The sequence below is a fragment of the Sitodiplosis mosellana genome, unplaced genomic scaffold, assembly GCF_009176505.1.
Source record: "Sitodiplosis mosellana isolate CC-2019 unplaced genomic scaffold, AAFC_SMos_1.0 Smas_scaffold_6167, whole genome shotgun sequence".
Classification (NCBI taxonomy): domain Eukaryota; kingdom Metazoa; phylum Arthropoda; class Insecta; order Diptera; family Cecidomyiidae; genus Sitodiplosis; species Sitodiplosis mosellana.
The window spans coordinates 4,759,085-4,781,777 of NW_022601408.1; the positions used below are offsets into that span (position 1 = coordinate 4,759,085).

Consider the following 22,693-nt stretch of genomic DNA (forward strand, 5'->3'; position numbering starts at 1 on the left):
TAAAGATGTTCCTACCATCAAACCGCAATCTTATATATATTAATAGCCATAAGCTCAATAACAAATCAAATGTAGAATTGAGATAGAGGTAAGAAAATAGAACAAAAGAGAAAGAAATCAAAATGAAAGGCAATGAATCCATACGGAAATTGCACGCATATCGGTATGTCGACTGTGTGTGTGAATGACCGCGAGTAACTTATATTCCATTTAAAATGAAAAACAACATGTACAGCTTCTTGCATTTTTCTTCTCATGTTGCGTATTGTGTATATGTTTCGAAACACTTGCACATGATTACATAGATACACATCGATAAAGTTACTTCGGACAGTTACTGAGAGTAATTGTTTTGTTTCAAAATTTAACCGGTCACATTGTGGTCTTACTGAGAAAAACTTGAAAATAATTAAATACAGAAAAAACTTAAAAATACATTCCAAAACTATATACTGAAAAGTCACTCAAGACTGTATCTCCTAAATGAAATTTCCTAATATTATCCTTAACTCCGTGTATTGGGCATACAGTGCCCGAGGCAAACTTCAAATTTAAATACAAGTATGAATATAAAAAAAAATTATCATAAATATACCACCATTCGATAGATTGACTCTTTAGCTTCACACCAGTAAAATTTCATGTTCATATGATGTAAGCATGTGTGAGATATGTATGGTTATAACACATGTGCGCCGTACGTGTATTGGGGCATACAATGCCCGTAATGGATTTTGTTTCAAAACTCTACTAAAATTAGAGATAGCAATTTAGTGTCTTTAGCGGAGTTGTAGTACTCAAGATTCACTAAATTTTTGCTCAAGACAAATATCACTTATCTTTTATCAGTTAGGCGGAATCCGCGAAAAACCGCGGAAAACGCGATTTTTTTCTTATCATTTTCCGTATAACTGATAAGAGATAACGAAATGATGTCTTCGGCAAAATTGTAGAGCAGGTTGAGAACTACAATTTTTTTGAAGACATCATTTCGTTATCTCTTATCGAATGTGGGATATTCTAGTAATCAACCTGCTCTACAACTTTGCTGAAGACAAATATCACTTATCTCTTATCAGTTGGGTAATTTTCTTTTAATAAAAAACCTCATATGGTGGAAGACCTTTCGCGGCTTTTCACGTATATTGCGTAACTGATAAGAGACAACGAATTAGTATCTCGAGCAAAGTTGTAGAATGGATCAAGAACTATAACTTTGCCCAAGACACCAAGTCGTTATCTCTTATCAGTAACGCTAAAAACCGCGAAAAACACGAGTTTTTTCTTATCATTTTTCACGGTACTGATAAGAGATAACGACTTGATGTCTTCAGCAAAGTTGTAGTGCTCAAGGTGCCCTTCTTCACCAAAATTACCATATATTTATTTCTTAGCATAGTCCAGTTTCCATAAAAAATGCGCTACGGGCACTGTATGCCCGATACACGGGAATATGGTGTGAGACACAAACACGGAGTGAAGGATATTATTGTACATAAAGCAAAAAAAATCACTTCTAATAAATATATTTTTGTTCTTTATTTCTTGCTATTTTGGTTAAAATTTAGTATTTACAGAGGATAATTTGGCGGCGAAAACTCCTTTAGTTATAGTTTGTATGATTTTGTATTCCAAATTAATTAGTTCCAAAATTTTGGCTTTTCCATTGCAAAATTGGACATTTCTTTATTTGTTAAAAATAGTTTTCCTATGTTGATATTCGAAAAATGATGAATTCCGAACATGAGCTCAAGCCCACGTTTTTTAAAGAGCTGAAATGGCGATTAACACTTTTTAAAAATGGGATATGCAACCCAATTGAGAGACCTGCGGACATCCAGCCATTATCAGATGGTGAACAATTGTAGAGCATAGTGGTGCTCTCCTAGTAGTGACTACACACAGAAAAGAATGCCCGGAAATTTTAGGTGTTCGCCGTAAAATTTGACATTTATATATAAATTTCTATAAACATTTTACCGGCAACACTTCAATTTTCCGGGCGATGACATAATTTCAAATATTTCAACAGAAATTAGCGCCATCTGTCATTTCAAGCGGTAAAGTATATATAGTATTTGATAAAATATTTGAAAATATGTCATCGCCCGGAAAATTGAAGTGTTGCCGGTAAAATATATATAGAAATTTTTATATAAATGTCAAATTTTACGGCGAACACCTAAAATTTCCGGGGATTCTTTTCTGTGTGTAGGATATCAGTAGAATTTTTTTCAATTCTTTCCGCGCTCAAATCCATTCGGCATATTCATTCTATACATAAAAAATGTGCTCGTTCTGTATGGAGTTTTTGTTGTGAAAACCTGACTCACTCCAAAAATGAGCGCAAAGAGCAGTTCAGATTATTTGAGTAAAATCGAGAGACAAACATTGTTAATAAGAAACAATACAAATGACATTACAGCCATCATCATGAGCAATAGCAAAGTTCAAAACCATGGTATTGTCAATACAAAACACAGTAATATCGATTAAATATCCCGAAAAAAGTCAAATTTCGCCAGGAAATTTTGAAAACATCGCCGAAGTCGTTTTCGAAAAATGGCCAATTTATGCCAATTTTTTCGGTTTTCCGCCCATAAGACTATGTCAAATCAATTTTTCAAATCCAATAGGTGCCGTTTGATAGCCGGCCTCAAGATCTTCTCAACAATACCCAAAAGTCTGGGATCGGTTAAGTGGTTTGATCACAGTAGCCTTAGGAAAGAAGGTCATTTTTTGAACGTTCGAAGGCCGGCTAAAGCCAAGATAGTGGCTAAATAAAAAAATGCCGGAAAAAAAATATCTTACCAGTAAAGGTATTTTGAAAAAAAAAAAATCGCAAAATTCTGATTGGATTCGTTAAAGGGGTCGAAATGAAGACGATTGGTCCCAATGGTATCGTTGCGAAATTTTTTGTTGCCTCCCTACAGCCCTATGTAGCTCCAAGCCTCCCATCTAAGAAAAAAGCGTCTTGCCGATACATTTTTGCTTGTATCTCGTGAACGGTTCGAGACTTTGCTTTACTGTTTTGAGCAAAGTTGAAGGTTTTGATAAGACAAACAATTTTGCTGAACACGTCAACCCCCCAGAACCCCCCTTCAGGGTTAAAAATCCCCAAAGTTGAAAAAAGTTGATTTTTTTTTCAATTTCGTTTTGCTGAAAACAGTCTCGATCCGTTCACGAGATACAAGCAAAAATGTATCGATAAGACGCTATTTTCATATTGGAGCTACATAGGGCTGTAGGGAGGCAACAAAAAATTTCGCAACGATACCATTGGGACCAATCGTCTTCATTTCGACCCCTTTAACGAATCCAGTCAGAATTTTGCGATTTTTTTTTCAAAATGAGGGACCTTTACTGGTTAGTTTTTGATGTACTTTAATTTCTGAAAGTTTGAACAAAATCGGTACGTACGCGTACATAAACACAAACAAAACTATTATCTCTGAATAATTGGTGGAGTTTCAAGATGGCCCGTCCATTCAAGATGGCATTCAACATCCGTTAAATTGGAAAAACTGAGAATTGCTCCAAATTTTCAAGTGGCTATTTCCATGAATACTGTTGGTCATTCATACCAGGGTCAAGTCCCAAAACTTTGCTGAACACACTAACTCAATATCTCTTATCATCGCATGTTTATGAACATTACTCATGCAGGAGTTATTTAGCATTTACACGTGCTTTTTGTTAACAATGTTATTTTTTAGCTCATTTATCGAAGAGGTTATAAAAACTTTGGCTGATTTCATAACATTAAACAATGTGGTCGATGTGATTTTTTTATTTACCTGTAGCAGCGTAAGTAGAAATTCATCTGCAGCATATGCGGGTTTATGTAATGGTCGCATAAAATTCGTAATATTTTTTTTTTAATTTCTGTTGCCCTTTAAATAATAATTAATTTATAATTGAGCATTTAAATAATAGCGTCTGAAACACCAGACTGGAGAACAATCGGAGCCTTGATTTAAATAAATTAAAATCTTACCAATTGCCCGTTCATTTTCCAATTGCTACTTAAATGCCTTGCTTATCTTTGATGTGCAAAAAGACAAACAGTGCAGCGAATATTATGTGATTACAATTCCTGTGTAGTCTGATAAATGTAGCATGTCGTGTTTTTTTTTCATTACATATTTTCGGTGGATTCCTAACTTAATTGTATTTTTCTGCCCGTGCACATCACAGAAAGTTGCAAACAGGTGATTGCGTATACATCATCAGCGTACAAAATCGGTCAGTTAAAAGTGATTTTACATGCCTTTTTACATATGAAAGTTGTGCACATAAGGAGCAGGTCAATAATAAATACGTTCGATTTGGAACTAATATATACTTTGGTGAATGATTTGTGTATTTGCAATACTTTGGTTTCGACCTTTGATAGGATCTGTAATTCCACACACCAAAATATGGAATATGTAAACTAGTAGCCGATGACACTTATACGCGAGTTGATTTACATCTAGCAATAAACGAACGAAAAATGTTACTACTTTCTAGTTACAATAGTCACTAAACGAGCGTCAGATGTCACTTGTTTAGCGGTTTATTTACATCATACACTAATTTTAAAATGACAGATTTAGGTGTGTATGCTTTACATTTTAATATCAAATTTATCTTTGATATATGTCGTTTATATAATTATTATTATTTATTTATTGGCAAATGTAAAAAATCACATATACGTCCTTACATACTAGATACATAATTTTTTCTAAATAGATTATATGTAAAAAAATAACAAAAAAATAACATTAATTCATATTTTGGTTTCTTTGGTTTCTTATTATCAATTGGTAATATTTGTTCGTTAAAAAGTATGCTTTTAATTTTCTTTTTAATTGTATTTACAATTTTTTTATTGGTGAAGAAATATTATTAAAAGAGCTAATACCTCAATACCTCTATTTATAGAAGAATGTTTACTCCATTTATTATTTGACTTAATTTTATGCATTTTTTTAGTTTGAATCGTTTGATTTTCATGGATATTATTTTTGAATTCAATATGAATATGAATATGAATATCACATTTCAAATTTTTGTTTATGATTTTATATGCCATAAGTTTGGATACCCCTATGAAATATATTGTTTCTACGTTTTTTGAACATTTTCAGTTGAAATTTAGTATTGCATATGAAAATATATCGAAATTCTGACCGAATGGATGATTTGGAAGATAACATTTGGCCGGCCTATGGCCATCTTTTGGCCTTTGAGCTGTGGGAGCCAAAATCGAAGTCTTAAACGGGCCATCGGATTAAAAAGTTATATACGCCATAACGGCCATATCTTGGCCAAACGCCGGCCGATTTTAATGTTTAATACCACAAATCACATCTACTTTTCAAGACCTTTCCAATGGCGTATATAACTTTTTCATCCGATGGCCCGTTTAAGACTTCGATTTTGGCTCCCACAGCTCAAAGGCCAAAAGATGGCCATAGGCCGGCCAAATGTTATCTTCCAAATCATCCATTCGGTCAGAATTTCGATATATTTTCATATGCAATACTAAATTTCAACTGAAAATGTTCAAAAAACGTAGAAACAATATATTTCATAGGGGTATCCAAACTTATGGCCTGTGGTGTAAATTAGTGTTCATTTCTAAATCTTTCACTTTTTCAAATTGTAAAATATTGTGTTCTTTGAACAAGTCTTCGGTAGATATATTTCCTACTCTATATTTATTATAAAAAAGATTTCTTAGGTACTTGATTTGCAAAATTTTAATTTTTTTTAAATATTTTCTTTCTTTGTGCCACTCCATAAAGTTAGTAGATATATAAGATGTTGTTCATTACGAAGTAATTGTTGTTTTTGAGTGTATCGATATAGTTTTGTACTGCAGTGTCATTTGATTTTGAAAGATCAAAATTAGCATCACCAAAACAAATGAGAATATCAGTTTTGTCTAATATGTTTTCTAGAATCTCAATGAAATGTTCTGCATTAGTGACAGGAGAACGAAAAAAAATAGCTATTTTGATTTTTTGCTCTGTAAGATTAAACATAATCAAATGACTTTTATGGAATTGCTCGTTCTTTATAACATTGAATTTAATATTTTCATTTATAAAAATGATAATACCACCACCACGATTAGCTACAGTTACTCAAAGTTGTATAGTTTTTCAAATTAAAAAACTTCACTTCTTTTTCTTTCAACCATGACTCAGTGATGATGATGATGTGTGATTTTTCTCTAAGATTTTCAATAAAATTTTCCAATTCATTCAATTTCTTTTTAATGGATCTGATATTCAGAAGCAAGATAATCAATTATTGATAATTAAATGCAGTTGTGACGCCATTTGTATTGTTCCTTATCAATAAGGTGCATCTCTCGCCTTTTAATGATCGCGAATTGATTTCTTGACTATTCTCTTTTTTTTTAAATGATATTTTGTTGTTAGTTTTTCACTGTTTGTGTGGAAAAAACAATACGGCTATCTTTTGTTCTGTTTTAAGTAAATAAATAATTTTAAAAAACTACGAAAATGAATTTAAAGTTTAAATTTACATGCACACTTTTTTAATATTATGCTGATTAAAACCTTAGCACGTTATTCAATATAATTTAATACATACGACCGTGGTTTAATTATACAAAACCGCACCGTGGCCGGTGTTTCACATACAAATCAATTATTTTTATTACCGAATCTGATCATTGCACCGGTTTCATGAATATAACATTTGTTTTCATATTTATTTCTGTAAGTTTTTTTCTAGTTTTAATTATTGAATAAGATTGCGTGCTTTTTTGTTCTAAACATTCAGTGAGTCGCTTACCAGGTTAGTTTTTTGCCTGATTTTTGAGCATATGCATACTTTTCGATCCACTTTTAAACATTTTTCATCGTATTTCTTTTTGTGCAACTGTAATTGATTAAGGTTGGAAGCAGACGCTGAAAAAATATATCGATACTTTTGTTTCCAACGCTTAAAATGATTGAATTGGCTTCAAGCATTACATACTTTCAATTATTTTCAATAAATGACAGCTTGATAATCATTAATTAATGAATAATGATGGCGAAACATCGGGTCGCTGAAAAATAAATTGAATGAAGGAAAATTTCAAAGCAAATGATTAAATATCGTCCGTTTAATAAATTCAATATATTTGAAAAATTATGCTATACGCGGTAGAAATCTAGAATGAAAACGAAGATAACGCCGACTGCATTTAAAAGCTGATGAACTGAGTGACATAGTCACTTGCATTTTTACACGAACAAATTCTGTCGAAAATACATGGTTAAAATTGACTTACATTTCCGATTTCAAAGTTTTGCCGCAAATATGAAGTGTCATTAGGTGCGGTTTACATACGAACTCAAAACAGATGTTTTGACATTTGACTCTGCTCAAAATGACATTGTAAATCAAATAAAAAAGTCTTCTCAGCTATTTGCATTCTTGGTTGTGTAAAAATGGCATCAAAATTGTTGAGAATATCAAAAAAATTCACGACCATTTCTCAAGTAAGTAAATCAGCCTACTATAACTTCCTCTCAACAAGAAATCATTCCAATGATTTGTGGTGGAAGCACAAAAATGAAGATATGAAAGTTGTAGAAATGGCGAGTAGAATAGTACATTGTTATGTAATAGTTTCACGCCGTCAAACTGGTGTATTTGCAAAAATTTCATTCGATATTCATTTGATATAAAGTATTTTTTTCAATGATAATTCATTTCATTTGAAACTAGCGCCTGAAGAGTTCACATAGTGGCGATTTCCAAGCAGCATTAGCGAGCTTAAATATACCAACTGAATTGACTGTAGCCAACAACAACTTGAGAGTTGCATCACAATCAACAGATTCGGATACAACCACTGTTGGTTTGTTCATTGACGTTGGTGCGCGTTACGAGGAAGCAAATAACAATGGTGCTGGTAACTTAGTTCAACGCTTGCTTTTCAAAGGCACCACGAAACGCGCTCAAGCCGATTTGGAATCCGACATCTCCAGTTTGGGGGCACGTTTGTTCTCGACCACATCACGTGAACGAAGTGCAATCTATGCAACGTGTTTGACAAAGGATGTTCCAAAGATCGTTGAAATTTTGTCGGATGCTATTCAAAATCCGAAATTGAGCAGCGAAGATCTAGCCAAGGTGCGTAGTGAAATTTTACGTGAAGCTGACGAAGTGGAAAGCAATGTCCAAGATGTTGTCTTTGATTACCTTCATGCCACCGCATACCAAGGCAGCCCATTGGGCCAAACCGTCTTGGGCCCCCGAGAAAATATCCAATCACTTACGCCAAATGATTTGAAATATTATATCGATACGCATTTCAAAGCATCACGTATTGTTTTGGCTGCTGCAGGAGGTGTGAAACACAATGAAATTGTACAATTGGCACAACAACACCTGTCAAAATTGGAAAATAGCTTTGATGGTGAACCACCGGTTTTGTCAAGATGCCGTTATACTGGATCGGAAGTTCGTCTTCGTGATGACTCACTTCCATATGCCTATATTGCATTGGCCGTTGAAGGACCAGGATGGAACAGTCCGGACAGAATTCCATTGCTTGTTGCCACCAGCGCAATTGGTGCATACGACCGTTCCCAGGGCAAGCTTGGAGAAAATTCAACATACGGTTAGTTAATCCTCGAAAAAGAAATTTGATCACAAATAGACTGAAAAACCCCGTTTATTTCCTAGAAATTTGTCACAACTACCAAGGCTTCAACGTAACATATAGCGACACCGGACTGTTTGGCGTGTATTCAGTCTGCGAACCATTGCAATGTGATGACATCTCAAAGGCTGTTTTGGAAGCATGGCATCGTGTCAGCTACAGCATCACTGATGCCGAACTTGACGAAGCCAAAAACCGCTTGATCACGCAATTGTTGAACCAACAAAGCAGTAAGCAAACATTTATTAAATAATCTAATTCCAAATATAATTACAATTGTTACTTCTATATACAGCTACAAAGGGAAATTGCGAGGATATCGGAAACTCTATTTTGTCATTCGGTCGTCGTGTACCATTGAATGAATTGGCAGCATCTATTGAAAATGTATCAAACCAAACTGTGCGTGATGTAACCGATAAATACACAAACAATAAATGTCCAGTTATTTCCGCGGTTGGACCAGTAGAAAATCTGACTGACTATATTAACATCCGTACAAGAATGTACTGGGCTCGTGTATAAAACCATGTCAATGTGTAAATATAAATAGTCTATGTGTTTGTTAATAGACAACCAATTTTAAACGAACATCTATGCCAAATAAAAGAAAACAATTTAAAATTAAATTGGATTTGGAATTAATTGGAATTTTTGGTTTTACACATTCATTTAAGCTGATAACGCGATAGGGAGATTGTATGAAATACATGCGAGCCGATACCGACATTTTTGAAGAATGAACGCACTCATGTGTGCACGTCATGATGTCCAATACATTTTTTGACAGTTCTGTATTGCATGGAAAAATTAATAAGTTGACAGATACAATTTCAATTGAGGTTGGGAGATTACGAATAAGAAATACATTCCCTTTTGGCAAAAAATGGCATCGCGACTCCTAAGATTGTCGACTCCTAGCTTTCGAGCACTGTCTCTGGTACATTTTGTCACATTGCTTTTACATATTTTAGCCGTACAAAAATAAACTTTTAAGTGAAAATTCATTGATTTTCTGTGTCTTCTCAAGTGAAAAAAAAACTGAAAATGGCGGACATCTTCACGGCACATACTATTATATAATTGTTGCCTGTGTTCGACCATGTTTGAATTCTTGTTTTGTCTTAGTTTCTTTCTATTAATAGAATGCGAAAAACATTAATTACAACTAAATGGGACATCTCTCCAATTTAATACATGTTCTAGTGATTATGTGATTCTAAAATGCATGTCATTTGTACAATATACGTGCATTACCCCATGCAGCATCAATTTGACAAAATGAATTGATTGATATCAACTCGAATTGAACTTGTTATATGTAAACTGTTTGTTTCCATTTGCAGCGTTTCAAGAGCGGAACATCGCATAGTGGTGATTATCAAGCTGCATTGACCACAAGCGCCCCAACTGAACTTACCTCTACGACTAACAATATTCGTGTAGCTTGTCAAACCACTACTAGTGAAACCACTACTGTTGGAATTTGGCTTGATGCCGGTGCACGCTATGAAGAAGCCCAGAACAATGGTGCCGCAAATTTTATCCAACGTTTAACATTCAAAGGTACAGCTAAACGTGCGAAGGCAAATTTGGAATCCGAAGCTGCCAGCTTGGGTGCTCGTTTGTATTCTTTTACTGACCGGGAACAAACCGCATTCTATGCCACCTGCTTGAATAAGGATGTACCAAAAATTGTCGAAATCTTATCGGATGCCGTACAAAATCCAAAATTGGATGAAACCGATATTGAAAATGAACGGCAAAAAATTTTGAGAGATTCTGAAGAAATCGAAAGCAATGTCCAAGACGTTGTCAACGACTATTTGCACGCAATAGCTTATCAAGGAACACCATTGGGCCAAACCATTTTGGGTCCAAGAGAAAATGTTCTCTCATTAACATCAAAGGACTTGAAATACTATATCGATACCCATTATAAGGCATCTCGCACCGTGCTAGCTGCATCAGGTGGTGTGAAACAAAATGAACTGCTTCAGTTGGCTGAACTAAATCTTGGCAAATTGGACGATACATTCGACGGCGAACCACCGGTTTTGTCAAGATGCCGTTATACTGGATCGGAAGTTCGTCTTCGTGATGACTCACTTCCATACGCCTATTTTGCATTGGCCGTTGAAGGACCAGGATGGAACAGTCCGGACAGAATTCCATTGCTTGTTGCCACCAGCGCAATTGGTGCGTACGATCGTTCCCAGGGCAAGCTTGGAGAAAATTCAACATACGGTAAATTGATTAAATTTATTCTTTTGTATGAAAATCTTCTAAATAGTTTTTCCATATTCCAGAAATTTGCCATAGTTATCAAGCCTTTAATATTACATATAGCGACACCGGACTATTTGGTGTGTATTCAGTTTGCGAACCATTGCAATGTGAGCACATCTCAAAGGCTGTTTTGGAAGCATGGCATCGAGTCAGCTACAGCATCACTGATGCCGAACTTGACCAAGCCAAAAATCGTTTGATCACGAAACTATTGGCTGAACAAAGCAGTGAGCAAATTATGCCTTATAATAATTTTATGCAAATGTTTAATTTTGTTTTTTTTTTTTAACTAATAGCCTCCAAAGGGAATTGCGAAGACATTGGCCGATCAATTTTGGCTACAGGACGCCGAACACCGTTAAACGAGTTGGTAGCGACCATTCAAAATTTGTCCAACCAAACTGTACGCGATATTACTGATAAATACACAAATAATAAATGTCCAGTGCTCTCTGCCGTTGGTCCAGTTGAAAACCTTACCGATTACGTTAACATCCGAACAAGAATGTACTGGGCTCGCGTTTAAGATGTAAATAAAATATTTTGAACATAAAGTCGACCATTTTGCATCCAGTCAACGGAATACAATCAGTTGATGGGCGACATGGAAAATCTTATTAACCTAATTAAAATAATAAATACTATACTTGCGATTCCTGTCAACAATATTCTGTTTGTATTTTAATTTCAAACCCCAACAATTTTTGTGAATTGGTTTTTTTTTCTTACCAATTTAAAACAATTAAAGACGTTGTTTTTAACAAATGTTTTTAATAGTTGCATATGTGTCGGTGAGAATAAAAATGGGAATACAGAAGTGTTTGAATTGAAGCGCAACATGCATTTTTCTCTCTCTTAAAAACGCAAAATGAATTGTCGCTTCAATAGAAGCGTAACATGAAAAATGGGAATATTGAATGCGGATTTTTGTGTTTTCCGCGAAAATGATAAGAGTAAACGATGTTTTATCTTCGAAAAAGTTATAGAATTGGTCAAATCCCAAAACTTTGCTGAACACACCAACTCATTATCTCTTATTATTTTTGCGAAAAACACAAAAAACCATACAGGTGGGCGAATTTGCGAGTATATACTCACTCATTTTGAAAATGAGTTTGTCGAGATATACACAATTGAGTAAGAAAATAAGTCGGAAATCGAGTCGGAAAATGAGTAGGTGTAGAGTTACTCTTTCTGAAAAAAATGAGTATGTCGAGACATACTCATTTACCGTTTGTATGGGAGTAAGAATAAGAGTATGAATTATACTCTCTTACTCCGCCCACCTGTAAAAAACCACATACAAAATCCATATTTTTCTTGTTACCCTTCTATTGAAGCGACGATTCATTTTGCGTTTTTAAGAGGAAAAAAATTATGTTACGCTTTAGTTCAAACACTTCTGTATTCACCGACGCGTATGTATGTATTAGAAATAAATTATTTATATTATTTTTTGAAACATGAGGGACACAGGAATAAACGAAGGTATTTATTATTGAATAAAACCACTCTAAAAGAATTTATATATAAGTGACTTCAATCTCCTAATGACTTTTGAAATTGGATTGAATCTATCATCGTAACTTTAGATGTCTATGTTTATGGTAAAATATTTCGAGAGCTTGATATTCCATTTCGTAAATGTCAGGTATTTCGCATCCAAGTGATTCTTTGAATACCATCGTCACGGTTACTTTTTGAAACAGTTTTTCTTCATAAAAAATCAATTGCCGAACAAATCCTATATTCGGTCTAATCTGTGGTCTGCAAAGGAATGAAAAGAAAAACAATATAATATTTAATTTTTCACAGTACTTATCATATTATTTATGTGAAAAATGACCGAAAAATAACTAAAAGCTTTTATTTAAAAAAAAAAAACTTGAGAAAATATTTCTCTAAGAAAAAGATACTCTGAAAATGAAAATCAAGGAAGAAAAAATGGAAAGCTATGCCAGAAACATCTAAAATGTGCAAGATATGCATTTATCAATAGAAAAAGGTGTAAAAACTAATTTTTATTCTAACTCAAAAACATTTTCATATCATAATCACCTAGCTGTTCGAACTAATTCGAATGCACCTTTTAAAGACATCTTCCAGTATTTCATTAAATAGGCGAGAACCAATGATGCAGATCGACTCACACCGGCCACACAGTGTACCATCGTTTTACCATTCGTTTGACGTATTTGTTCGATGAGATCGGACACCTCATCAAAGTAATTGCTGATGTCAATATCACTTTTATCTAATACGGGTACTTGAAGATACACTGGTTTGGAGCCATCAATCAACGGCAACGGTGTTTCGGGCAATTCAGGCGCTGCATTTATCACACAAGTTATACCGAGTTTTTCTAAAAATACTGGAATAGCTACGCCAGCTCCGCATAAGTACAGTGATGGCAAAATTTCCGAAATCCCAGGCAGACGGATGTGTGATTTCAAACTGTTTCAAAGAAAATCGATGTTAATGAATATTCGATTCATATAATAATTTAAACCAATTCAACTGATTCGATTTCATCGTCATGGAGCAAATTAGTTAAATATTATCATGGACTATTGGTATTAATAATAGCATTTTTCAAACTTTCATTACTACAAATGTGTGTGAGTCGAGCTCGGCGAATTTGTTTTTCGTCATAGATCCGTCATCAAATGATTATGACGTTATCTTCATTTCGACCGAATCATATTACTTCATTACAATATACGCTATACGTTGAGTACTAACCAAGCCGTTGCTCGTGCGCAGCAAAAAGATCGTCCGAAGATTGAACTCGGTTGTAGAATAAATAAATAAAACGAAAAGATGTGAGCCGAAAAAAACATACAAAAAAAAATCAACTGATTTTCATATTCGGCGCGCATATTTTCGCCCGTGTGTCAACATATTTTCCGTCTTTTTATTTGTTTTGAACATTCCCGATCGCCTACTAATTTGACAGTAAAGTTATTACATATATGGTGCCGTAGAGTGTCTCAGATATATGTATTTTGCGTATTCATTTTCATACGGCATTGTCAGCAGTGGAATGTCGGGCAGAGGTCGTTATAGATTGCACAACATTCATACAGCGTTAAGTTATTGAATAGCGAGATCTTCGTTGTTTTTGTTTTGTTTCGGAAACAATTTTGCGCGTAAAATTGGCAGCACAAAGATGCTTACTACAACAAAATATCGCATACACATTGACATTTGAAATTCCTTTAAGGCCATCGACGCATCAGCAATAATATTCATAAATGTTTAAAGAAAACTGAAAACGAAAATCGAATTTTCACCGCATTCAAATACTTATGTATTTTGGTTACTGAATGCCACTAACATGACTCATTTCAGAACAACACGTTTGATTCTTAAAATTGTTTAACAAGCTGATTTAAATCGAGCGCTGTCTTATAGGAATGGAATATTATACATAGAAATTATTCGGAAACTAACTCAATTTTTCAATTTTTTTAAAACCCTGTCATAGATATTTACATATCTATTGACTAGATCGAGAGGAGAGTAAGTTCATCTGACTTTGTTATGAAAGAGAAGAGTAAGTTTCTTTCGACTCAAAAATGGTTAAAGGCGAGTATGTTCATTTTTGGCGGGTCCTCGCGGTTTTCCACGGTTTCCGCGGAACTGATAAGAGATAACAACTTGATGTCTTCGGCAAAGTTGTAGCACTCAAGGTCTTCTATAACATTGCTGAAGTCAGTTATCTCTTATCTCTTATTAGTTCCGCGGAAAGCGCGAAAAATGATAAGAAAAAAAAAGTTCTATATAAAATTTGCTTTTTTATGTGCGCGATTTGCGCGCAACTGATAAGAGATAAGAGATAGATGTCTTCAGCAATGTTATAGAAGACCTCGAGTGCTACAACTTTGCCGAAGACACCATGTTGTTATCTCCTATCAGTTGCGCGAAAACCGTGAAGACCGCAGAGGCTAGACGGTACTACAATATACTCTTCTTTAACGCCAACAGAATCATCAGAAAACATACTCTCCTCTTTCAAAATATATTAGAATTTTTTCACATACTCTCCTCTCGATCCAGTCAATAGATATGAGTATAAACCATATGGTGTTGACATTTTTTATACGCGTTTTTTTCATCTACGTCTATAAACGTTTTGAGACGATTTTTTTCATTTCTCACGCTCATCACACATCAAAACAAAACATAATTTGATTATTAGATCAGAAACACTTGCACAATGTTAATGGATTGTTAAGTGATAATTTCTTGTGCCACAACATCTACAACTTCCCAACATGACATTAAATAAACATGCGTCAATTTTCTTTTGATAATTTTTACAACATAATAGAATTAATAGATTTTAAATTAAAATCAATATGATATTTACCTTTCATCATTGTTGTGAGTTTTTAACAGATCCTGAATTACATTTGTTTTGTGTTGATCGAATGCATTGGATTCATTTTTTTCACACTCATTGCATACGGCAGATTCTGTCTTAGCCGATTGTAGTACTTTCATTTTTTTTTTGAACAGTTCGTTTTGAGAATTCACCAATTTTCAATATATTTCCTATAAGTTTAATATGTTTTGCCAATCAATTCATTTCCTTTTGTTTTTAAATAATTTTTTTTAGTCAATTTATTTATAAATCAAAAATTTATTAAATTTTCTGATATAATTGTTTTGTCTATTTACAAAAATTCGATAACAATATTGCGAATAGCTCCCAATTCACTTGACATAATTCTGTGTACTCTTTCAAAACAAACTGTATAATTAGCGTCGCACCAAAATATAAGTAGCAAACACTTTTGCCTACTGCGCTCAGTTGTGAAGATACTATAGTGAAAACAACATTCCTATATATATTTGCCAAGATCGCATTGCGTACGAATGAGTATGATTTTCGTCGCGAACGAAATTGTCGGGTTGAAACGTTCATTCATATGTATCATTTGACTGGTCTTATTGTGGAGTCAAATAGAAAACTCATATACACGTGTGCGTTTACATGAAATTTGTATCAGATTAAAAACCTCTAGACGAGGTTAAAATAGAGTGACGCTCCTGTGCATGGATCTACCACTCAAAATGACTGATATCATTTTGAGTGACGCTAGGACGCGGTATTATCTCTGGATACGAGGTTCATAAGTGTTTTTCGCATTCACTATTGTGAAAATTGATTCACAATAAGGAACAATATCGCGTCACGACTTTTACTCAGCAAAACGCTTGAAATTTTGACTAAATTCAAAAGTCGTGACGCGATATTGTTCCTTATTGTGAATCAATTTTCACAATAGTGAATGCAAAAAACACTTATGAACTTCGTATCCAGAGATAATACCGCGTCCTAGCGTCACTCAAAATGATATCAGTCTTTTTGGGTGGTAAATCCACGCACAGGAGCGTCACTCTATTTCAACCTCGTCTAGAGGTTTTTAATCTGATATCACTACTTTTTGAGGCAATTATTTTCGGAGGAAAATACACCTTTGCCAAAAAAATGTCTTATCATCAGAAAATAGCGGTTTTTTCTAAAAACATTTGCATCCATACTTCACAAACTTTGGAAATAGCAAATTTCCACTAACATCATAAAAGTCCCATTTCTCTTTAATTTCTCATTATAAAATGCGATAAAATTTCAATATGAACATAAAAGGAGTGTTGAAGCAATTGTATCAATTTCAAACATTCAGGATTCAGATGCAGAAATATTGGTTTACGACCAAAATAACAACGAATTGGGTATTCAAACCCAAGAGAAACGGCCAATATGTTCATACGCTGTCTATCCGCCAAAAATACACTACAATATATATTCACGCTTATTGGACGCCGAATTCAATATATATTCTAGTGTATATTCGGTGTATTCTTCAGCGTGAAACATATTGAATCAATGAATGCATTCATGGCCATCAGAGGGCGCCTGAATATGTTTCAATATGTTTCACGCTGAAGAATACGCCGAAAATACACTAGAATATATATTGAATTCGGCGTCCAATAAGCGTGAATATATATTGTAGTGTATTTTCGGCGGATAGACAGCGTATAAACATATTGGCCGTTTCTTTTGGGAATGTTCGTAGACTCCCATTATTTTCACGAAAAAATAGCAGTTTTCTAAGACCAAAACATCGTCAGATTTGTATTTCGCGTGTATTTCGAACAAAAATATCACTTTCAGTGCGAATAATGCAAGTTGAAAAATGTCAAAAAAAAGTACGGACAAACTGACGCACATCCAAATCGATAATTTCATAGAAAACCATAGTCAAGCTGCCAATGCCTATAACTTTTTCAATTTTAGACCAATCGGGGCGCTTAGACCGCCGTTGGAAAGGTGGCGAGGTGGAACTTCTCTTGGACAGCTCATACGACCCCCTGAGTACCCCCTTCGTGGAATATGGGTATAGATTTGGAAATTTATCGAAATTTTGCGACCACTATATCTTTGACTAGACCACACTTCAGGCATGAGGGATATGGTGTTTTCGACTATTTAGGCACTAGACTATTACCTTTCCAACGGTACCTAACATGCCGGGGCTCAAATAGTGTCCTGAGAAAATAGCATACCCACTGTATATATAGTCGTGATGCAAAAACTGGCATTTTTGACATTTGGCTTGGAATGCACAGTGTATGGAGCGTCACTTGTCGGACTATCGTCCTCCGTAATGTGTTTGTGTGTCAAAACTTCCAGAATTATCGATACCAAATATTCCTTTGAGTTTTTGTTTCTTGTTTCGTTATGTTTAGTTATGTTTTGCGACTAAGTTGCGCTTTGATACGTTAGTATATCAAACGCTTCCGTTTCGACTAAGATAAAACGAGAACATATGAAACATGAGCTTTTAATTTTGAAAAATAAACATTCCACCTCCAAGATCATTTTCATGAATCAATCTTGCGTTTTGACGGCGCCAGCCAGAAATGTAATTTGAATTAAAGCTTTTTTTATTCATAACCACGGAAATGGCTTGCAACGGCGACTGAACACCTATATATACCGGCAATTTCGAACATTCTCGAAAATTTTTCTTTAGAAGACATCTGGTATGAATGATGTGTCGCTAGAAAGCCCCTGGCTCGCAGGCACAGGAAATGCATTCACACCTAAAAATCGACCAACCGCACACAAAAAAAAGGATTCATACATTTGCACACATTGACTATGGATTAACACATAGCGTTTCATTTGCTATGCGTTCGCATATACATTTTGCAAACTGTATGCAAAACGATCACACAAATGCTCAATGATCAACATCACTTATGTCGAATCACTGTGAACTGATACGAAAGGTATATCGAAGATAATATTTTTTGTGTACGTTTTTTTTTAATTTTGAGCAGTCCCATTTTATTGTCGGCTTCCAAATATTTTGATAAGCTAAATTCTGCCTACAAATACAAATATTGAATTTTAAACGGCTGTAACCAAATTAGACAATGTAAAGTTGACCTAAACCATACAATCTGGTATAATTGATTACGGTTCGCCATGAATGAAAGGAAATTATGCATAACCCATAACATTTGAAAATAGTAAATCCAATTCATAGTCATAATTCATAAATAAAAATCGACTCATTTTAAACAAATTTTGAACTTTATTTGAAATAAATTGATTTCATTCAAAATTAACATAAATTGCCTGAAATACTATTCTCTTATGGCATTCTGGCTTTTGGATTGTAGGTACCAATCGACCGTGTGTTTGATAGCATCTTCGAATTTGGTGAATTGAAAATCTGGTTGGTATGATCTCAATTTTTTATTTGAAGCCGTTTTTTTGTATTGACCATCTGCTTTGGTTGTGTCGAATTCAATACGTCCTTTGAAATCAAATGCCTTTGCTATCGATCTAGCTACAAATTCAATAGTCACTTCATCCTCTTCATCGACTGCAGCGTTGAACAAAACAAAAAGGAATTAGCAATCAATGCGAATATTTCCATTTTGCGCACAATTAAATACCTGATAAAATGATTGGTGATACGCTATCATATTCTCGCAGTGTCCAAATTGCTAATTTTGCTAGATCATGTGAATATATAAATTGGCGTAATGGCTTTCCAGTGCCATATACCGTAAACACGCGTTCCTCTTGGGGAGTGTTAGTGGTGCTGTCGTTAATCAGGTTATATAACCGTTGAATCATCCCTGGGATTACGTGACTTGCAGTGGGGCTAAAATTATCGTTTGGCCCATAAATATTGCATGGAACGATCGAAGTAAATAAGCGATTATGTTGTTCAAAATAGCCTCTATTTAATACATCTATTAATCGCTTTGCGTAGCTATATCCGAAATTCGAATCATGAGGCAGGCCATTGTGAATCTGAATGGAAAGGAAAAACAGACTGATTGTATCATCTTATTTAAATCAAGACTCAAATAGCAAACATAAAAGAATGATTCGAAATCATGATATGGCAGAAACCGATGTGTAAAGAACGTTACGAGTTAATACCATTGTTTCGTCAATTGGATAGGTGGTTTTGTCCGGAAATATGCAGGTGGATAAACAGGAAACGACTTTTTCCACATTGAACTCATGACACACAAGAAGAATATTATCGTTAATTAACATATTTTGTCTCTAGAAAAAGAAAGTCTAGTTAGTTTTAAATCATTGATCCAATTTGAGCTGAGTGCATACCAAAAAATCTAAATTATTTTTCATATTATGGAATAGTCCACCGACCATTGCTGCCAAATGGATTACTTTGTTTGGTTTATACTTGTCAAATAATTCCCGTGTAGATTGCAAATCTCTGAAAATATAATAAGTACTCAATAAGAACACACATCGGCACATACTTCAAACTAAAGTCTTTAAAATTTGTTCAGAATCGTTGAAAATCTGGAGCTTACGTGAGATTTCCCTCTTTGGAACCAACGAAAAACCATGTTTCATCTCCGCGTTTCTCGGTCGTTTCAACAACATATTTGATTGCACTCCCGACCAATCCGGTGCCACCAGTGACCAAAATTCTCGTTGACATCTTTGCAAACTTGAATAATTTTCTCGACTACGACAAAAGACTGTCTCGAAAGAAATAAATCAATTATTGAAAACTGGACAAAATTAAAGCCAAAGTATTATCGACACGTATACACAGGCAGAATATTGTGTTTACATTACTTATATTGAAAGATATAATAACCTCAAAAGGTAACGTTATCATATCAATACGTTGTTTTACAAATTTGATTGACCTACAAACATTGTGAATATGACTTACATGTAATGAAGCTCAAAACTATATATTTACAAATAAAGTTTAAACTAAATAAATAATTACGCCGACCGAAAATAAACAAACCTCACTTTCTATATGCCAGATTTTCTGAGTTTCCATTGCCCCATTTTGCAGGGTTCAATAAGGTTTCTACAATATGACTATGATTTCAAACATATGGCTTGAAAACACAATAATTTCTATAATTCCATTAATTTAGATTTAGATTTAGAGATAATCTTCATTCTTCAGAATTCATATATTGTTGAATCGGCTTTAATAATTTATTAGAATAGTCTCGACATTTCTTAAATAAATAATCATTAACTTTCTGGTTGAGGCTTGTTCAAAATGATGTTCAAATAGTTTATATAGTATACGAATTCCAAGTTGGAAAGCCTATTGTAATATAGATGTCGCCAAATATTGTTTTGAATGCATAATAAACCATCACGAGAAGATTTTTTGGATTAGATTTTAATGCATATTTATGTTGTATTATCTAATAAATGTGTAAGGGATATCAAATGCATATGCATGCCCTTAGACTTTCTATTCAATGCCAATTAATTCGTAAAATGTGACAAAACATTAGAATATTCTTTCTATGGGTGAGATTGAGAGTAATGTATGTTTCACTGACTTTGTTATGAATGAGAAGAGTAAGTTCCTTTCGACTTAAAAATAGTTAAAGTAGATTAAGTTTTTTTCTCTGTGAGCACTGATTTGGTGTCAGGACGTTATGAATATATGCTGTTGTGTGAAAGAGATTCGCTCACTCTCTCCGATGCGTTGTAATTTCGCAATGTTCGTTTGTTGTCGCATTTCTTCTGTGTTATTTTCCATGCACGTAACAGTAACAGTGATAATGACATTTCACTCTTATACATTGATTCATACAAACAGAATAAAAAATTTAAAAAACTACACAGTATGATCCATCAAAAACGGGATTTATGCGACAAATCGTGTAAAAACGTTAAAATATCGTGTAATTTTCAATGTTTCAAAGATGTCGCGTACATTTGACAGATTCGTACATCGGGTAATAGTATTGACCAATTCACTGTTTTACTTGAAATTATACGATATTTTATCGTTTTACACGATTTGTCGCGTAAATCCTTTTCTGGTTGATTTTACTGTGAAGTTTTTTATATATTTTTTTATTCTGTGCGTACATTGTTTGGTCATGCTAATACAGCGAGCGGAGCTCAACCAAGTTCTCTCTCCAATGCTGGCATTTATGAACTCCTGACACTCTTCGTCGATAGAACTTAATATTTTTAACCATTTATGCAAACAAACTCTATTTTTTCAAAAACCAAAGACAGAAAAACATACCCCTGTTTATTGGTATTCCAAACTAACATGTATTTTGTTAGCTTTTGTTCAACGCAAATAAAGGTTTATGAAACATACTCGCTTTTGTCATAGCCATAAACAGTCAAAATACTTACTCTACTTCAACTATTTCGGAAGAAACTTTCCCTCTTTTTCCTAAAATAAAATCCGAAGGGATAGACACGAATAGCATATTAGTAAATATTAGAACTTATTAAAAACATTTTGACAGCATTGAAAGTATACGTTATATGAAAAATATTAGAAATATTAGAAAAAATTAGAAGAAATTAAAAACCGTGTCTACCCCCTAGACCAAATCACTGAAAAACATACTCGACTTTACAAATAAAAAAAAACATACACTACTCTCAATCTCAACGAACATAACGCGTCCGTATGCAAACTGAGTATCGATACTGCTTCTTCTTCTTTGCACACACATATAACTGTGTGCGCAGCTAGAGCTGTGTTCACACCACTCATAGCTTCTGAAGGTTTTTGAGGATTTTCAATAAAACCTTGTATTTCATAGCCAATACATAAGTGAAAATGAAAATTCTGTTATACCATTAGAACCAGTACCCAGGACCTGTCCAAGATAGGGCGCAAGTGGTGCGCCGCACCACGGCGCTGAGGCGCCGAAAGCGCGCGAGCGCTGAAAGAACGAGACGTAAATTCTTGCAGATTTTTATACCATTGTGCTTTCAAGCAGTAGTGGAGAAGTTACTTACTCAAATATACACTGTACTTCAGTACAATTGATTGGTAAATAATCATGGCGGCTCCATATTATTGCAAAAAGCACAAATGGTATAAAGCCTTCACACGTTCTTTGTGCAAAATGGCAGAAAAATTGGAGCGCCTGAGCGCCGGCAAGAAAAATATCATTAAAAAAGTTGCCGATCGATTTTGCGAGAAACTTAGTGGGTAAAATTCGAGACGAAAATTTTCCATCATACACAGAGGGTCGTTTTATTCCTCACATGCTTTCAAAACTTAGCTACTGATGAATCATTAACATGACGATGGTCAATTTGAAATTTGGATGTCATTCGTAAGAAATTTCTGGGGCAGTCCATCTTACCCGGTGGTCCATCTTATACGGTCTTCCGTTATATAATTGAGT

The 22,693-nt window shown here is 34.3% G+C and overlaps 4 protein-coding genes across 7 annotated transcripts; 2 read left to right on the forward strand and 2 right to left on the reverse strand.

The window, feature by feature from the left end:
* The first annotated feature begins 7,356 nt into the window (after positions 1 to 7,356).
* Positions 7,357 to 9,309, forward strand: LOC129575726 (mitochondrial-processing peptidase subunit beta-like). Its single transcript, XM_055459698.1, has 4 exons — positions 7,357 to 7,511; positions 7,741 to 8,638; positions 8,704 to 8,910; positions 8,976 to 9,309. The coding sequence occupies exons 1-4, from the start codon at positions 7,461 to 7,463 to the stop codon at positions 9,203 to 9,205; spliced, it is 1,386 nt and encodes a 461-aa protein (XP_055315673.1). The 5' UTR covers positions 7,357 to 7,460; the 3' UTR covers positions 9,206 to 9,309.
* A 121-nt stretch (positions 9,310 to 9,430) lies between these two features.
* Positions 9,431 to 11,637, forward strand: LOC129575725 (mitochondrial-processing peptidase subunit beta-like). The gene is made up of 4 exons (XM_055459697.1): positions 9,431 to 9,620; positions 10,027 to 10,927; positions 10,990 to 11,196; positions 11,266 to 11,637. Exons 1-4 carry the CDS (start codon positions 9,567 to 9,569, stop codon positions 11,493 to 11,495), a joined length of 1,392 nt encoding a protein of 463 aa, XP_055315672.1. The 5' UTR covers positions 9,431 to 9,566; the 3' UTR covers positions 11,496 to 11,637.
* Positions 11,623 to 16,009, reverse strand: LOC129575734 (dual specificity protein phosphatase 18). Of its 3 annotated transcripts, XM_055459710.1 has the most exons (4): positions 15,653 to 16,009; positions 15,342 to 15,526; positions 13,028 to 13,423; positions 11,623 to 12,736 (listed from the first exon to the last, which is right to left on the reverse strand). In XM_055459710.1, the coding sequence occupies exons 2-4, from the start codon at positions 15,473 to 15,475 to the stop codon at positions 12,547 to 12,549; spliced, it is 720 nt and encodes a 239-aa protein (XP_055315685.1). In that variant the 5' UTR covers positions 15,476 to 15,526; positions 15,653 to 16,009; the 3' UTR covers positions 11,623 to 12,546. The 3 variants fall into 3 exon arrangements, with proteins under 3 accessions (XP_055315685.1, XP_055315684.1, XP_055315683.1); XM_055459709.1 differs by having other exon boundaries at positions 15,342 to 16,009; XM_055459708.1 differs by lacking the exons at positions 15,342 to 15,526; positions 15,653 to 16,009 and adding an exon at positions 13,712 to 14,363.
* Positions 16,010 to 18,565: 2,556 nt separating this feature from the next.
* On the reverse strand, positions 18,566 to 20,420 carry LOC129575732 (GDP-L-fucose synthase). Of its 2 annotated transcripts, none has more exons than XM_055459706.1 (6): positions 20,305 to 20,420; positions 19,853 to 20,023; positions 19,638 to 19,752; positions 19,449 to 19,577; positions 18,953 to 19,316; positions 18,566 to 18,879 (listed from the first exon to the last, which is right to left on the reverse strand). In XM_055459706.1, the coding sequence occupies exons 2-6, from the start codon at positions 19,981 to 19,983 to the stop codon at positions 18,638 to 18,640; spliced, it is 981 nt and encodes a 326-aa protein (XP_055315681.1). In that variant the 5' UTR covers positions 19,984 to 20,023; positions 20,305 to 20,420; the 3' UTR covers positions 18,566 to 18,637. The 2 variants fall into 2 exon arrangements, with proteins under 2 accessions (XP_055315681.1, XP_055315679.1); XM_055459704.1 differs by having other exon boundaries at positions 20,224 to 20,371.
* Positions 20,421 to 22,693: the final 2,273 nt, after the last annotated feature.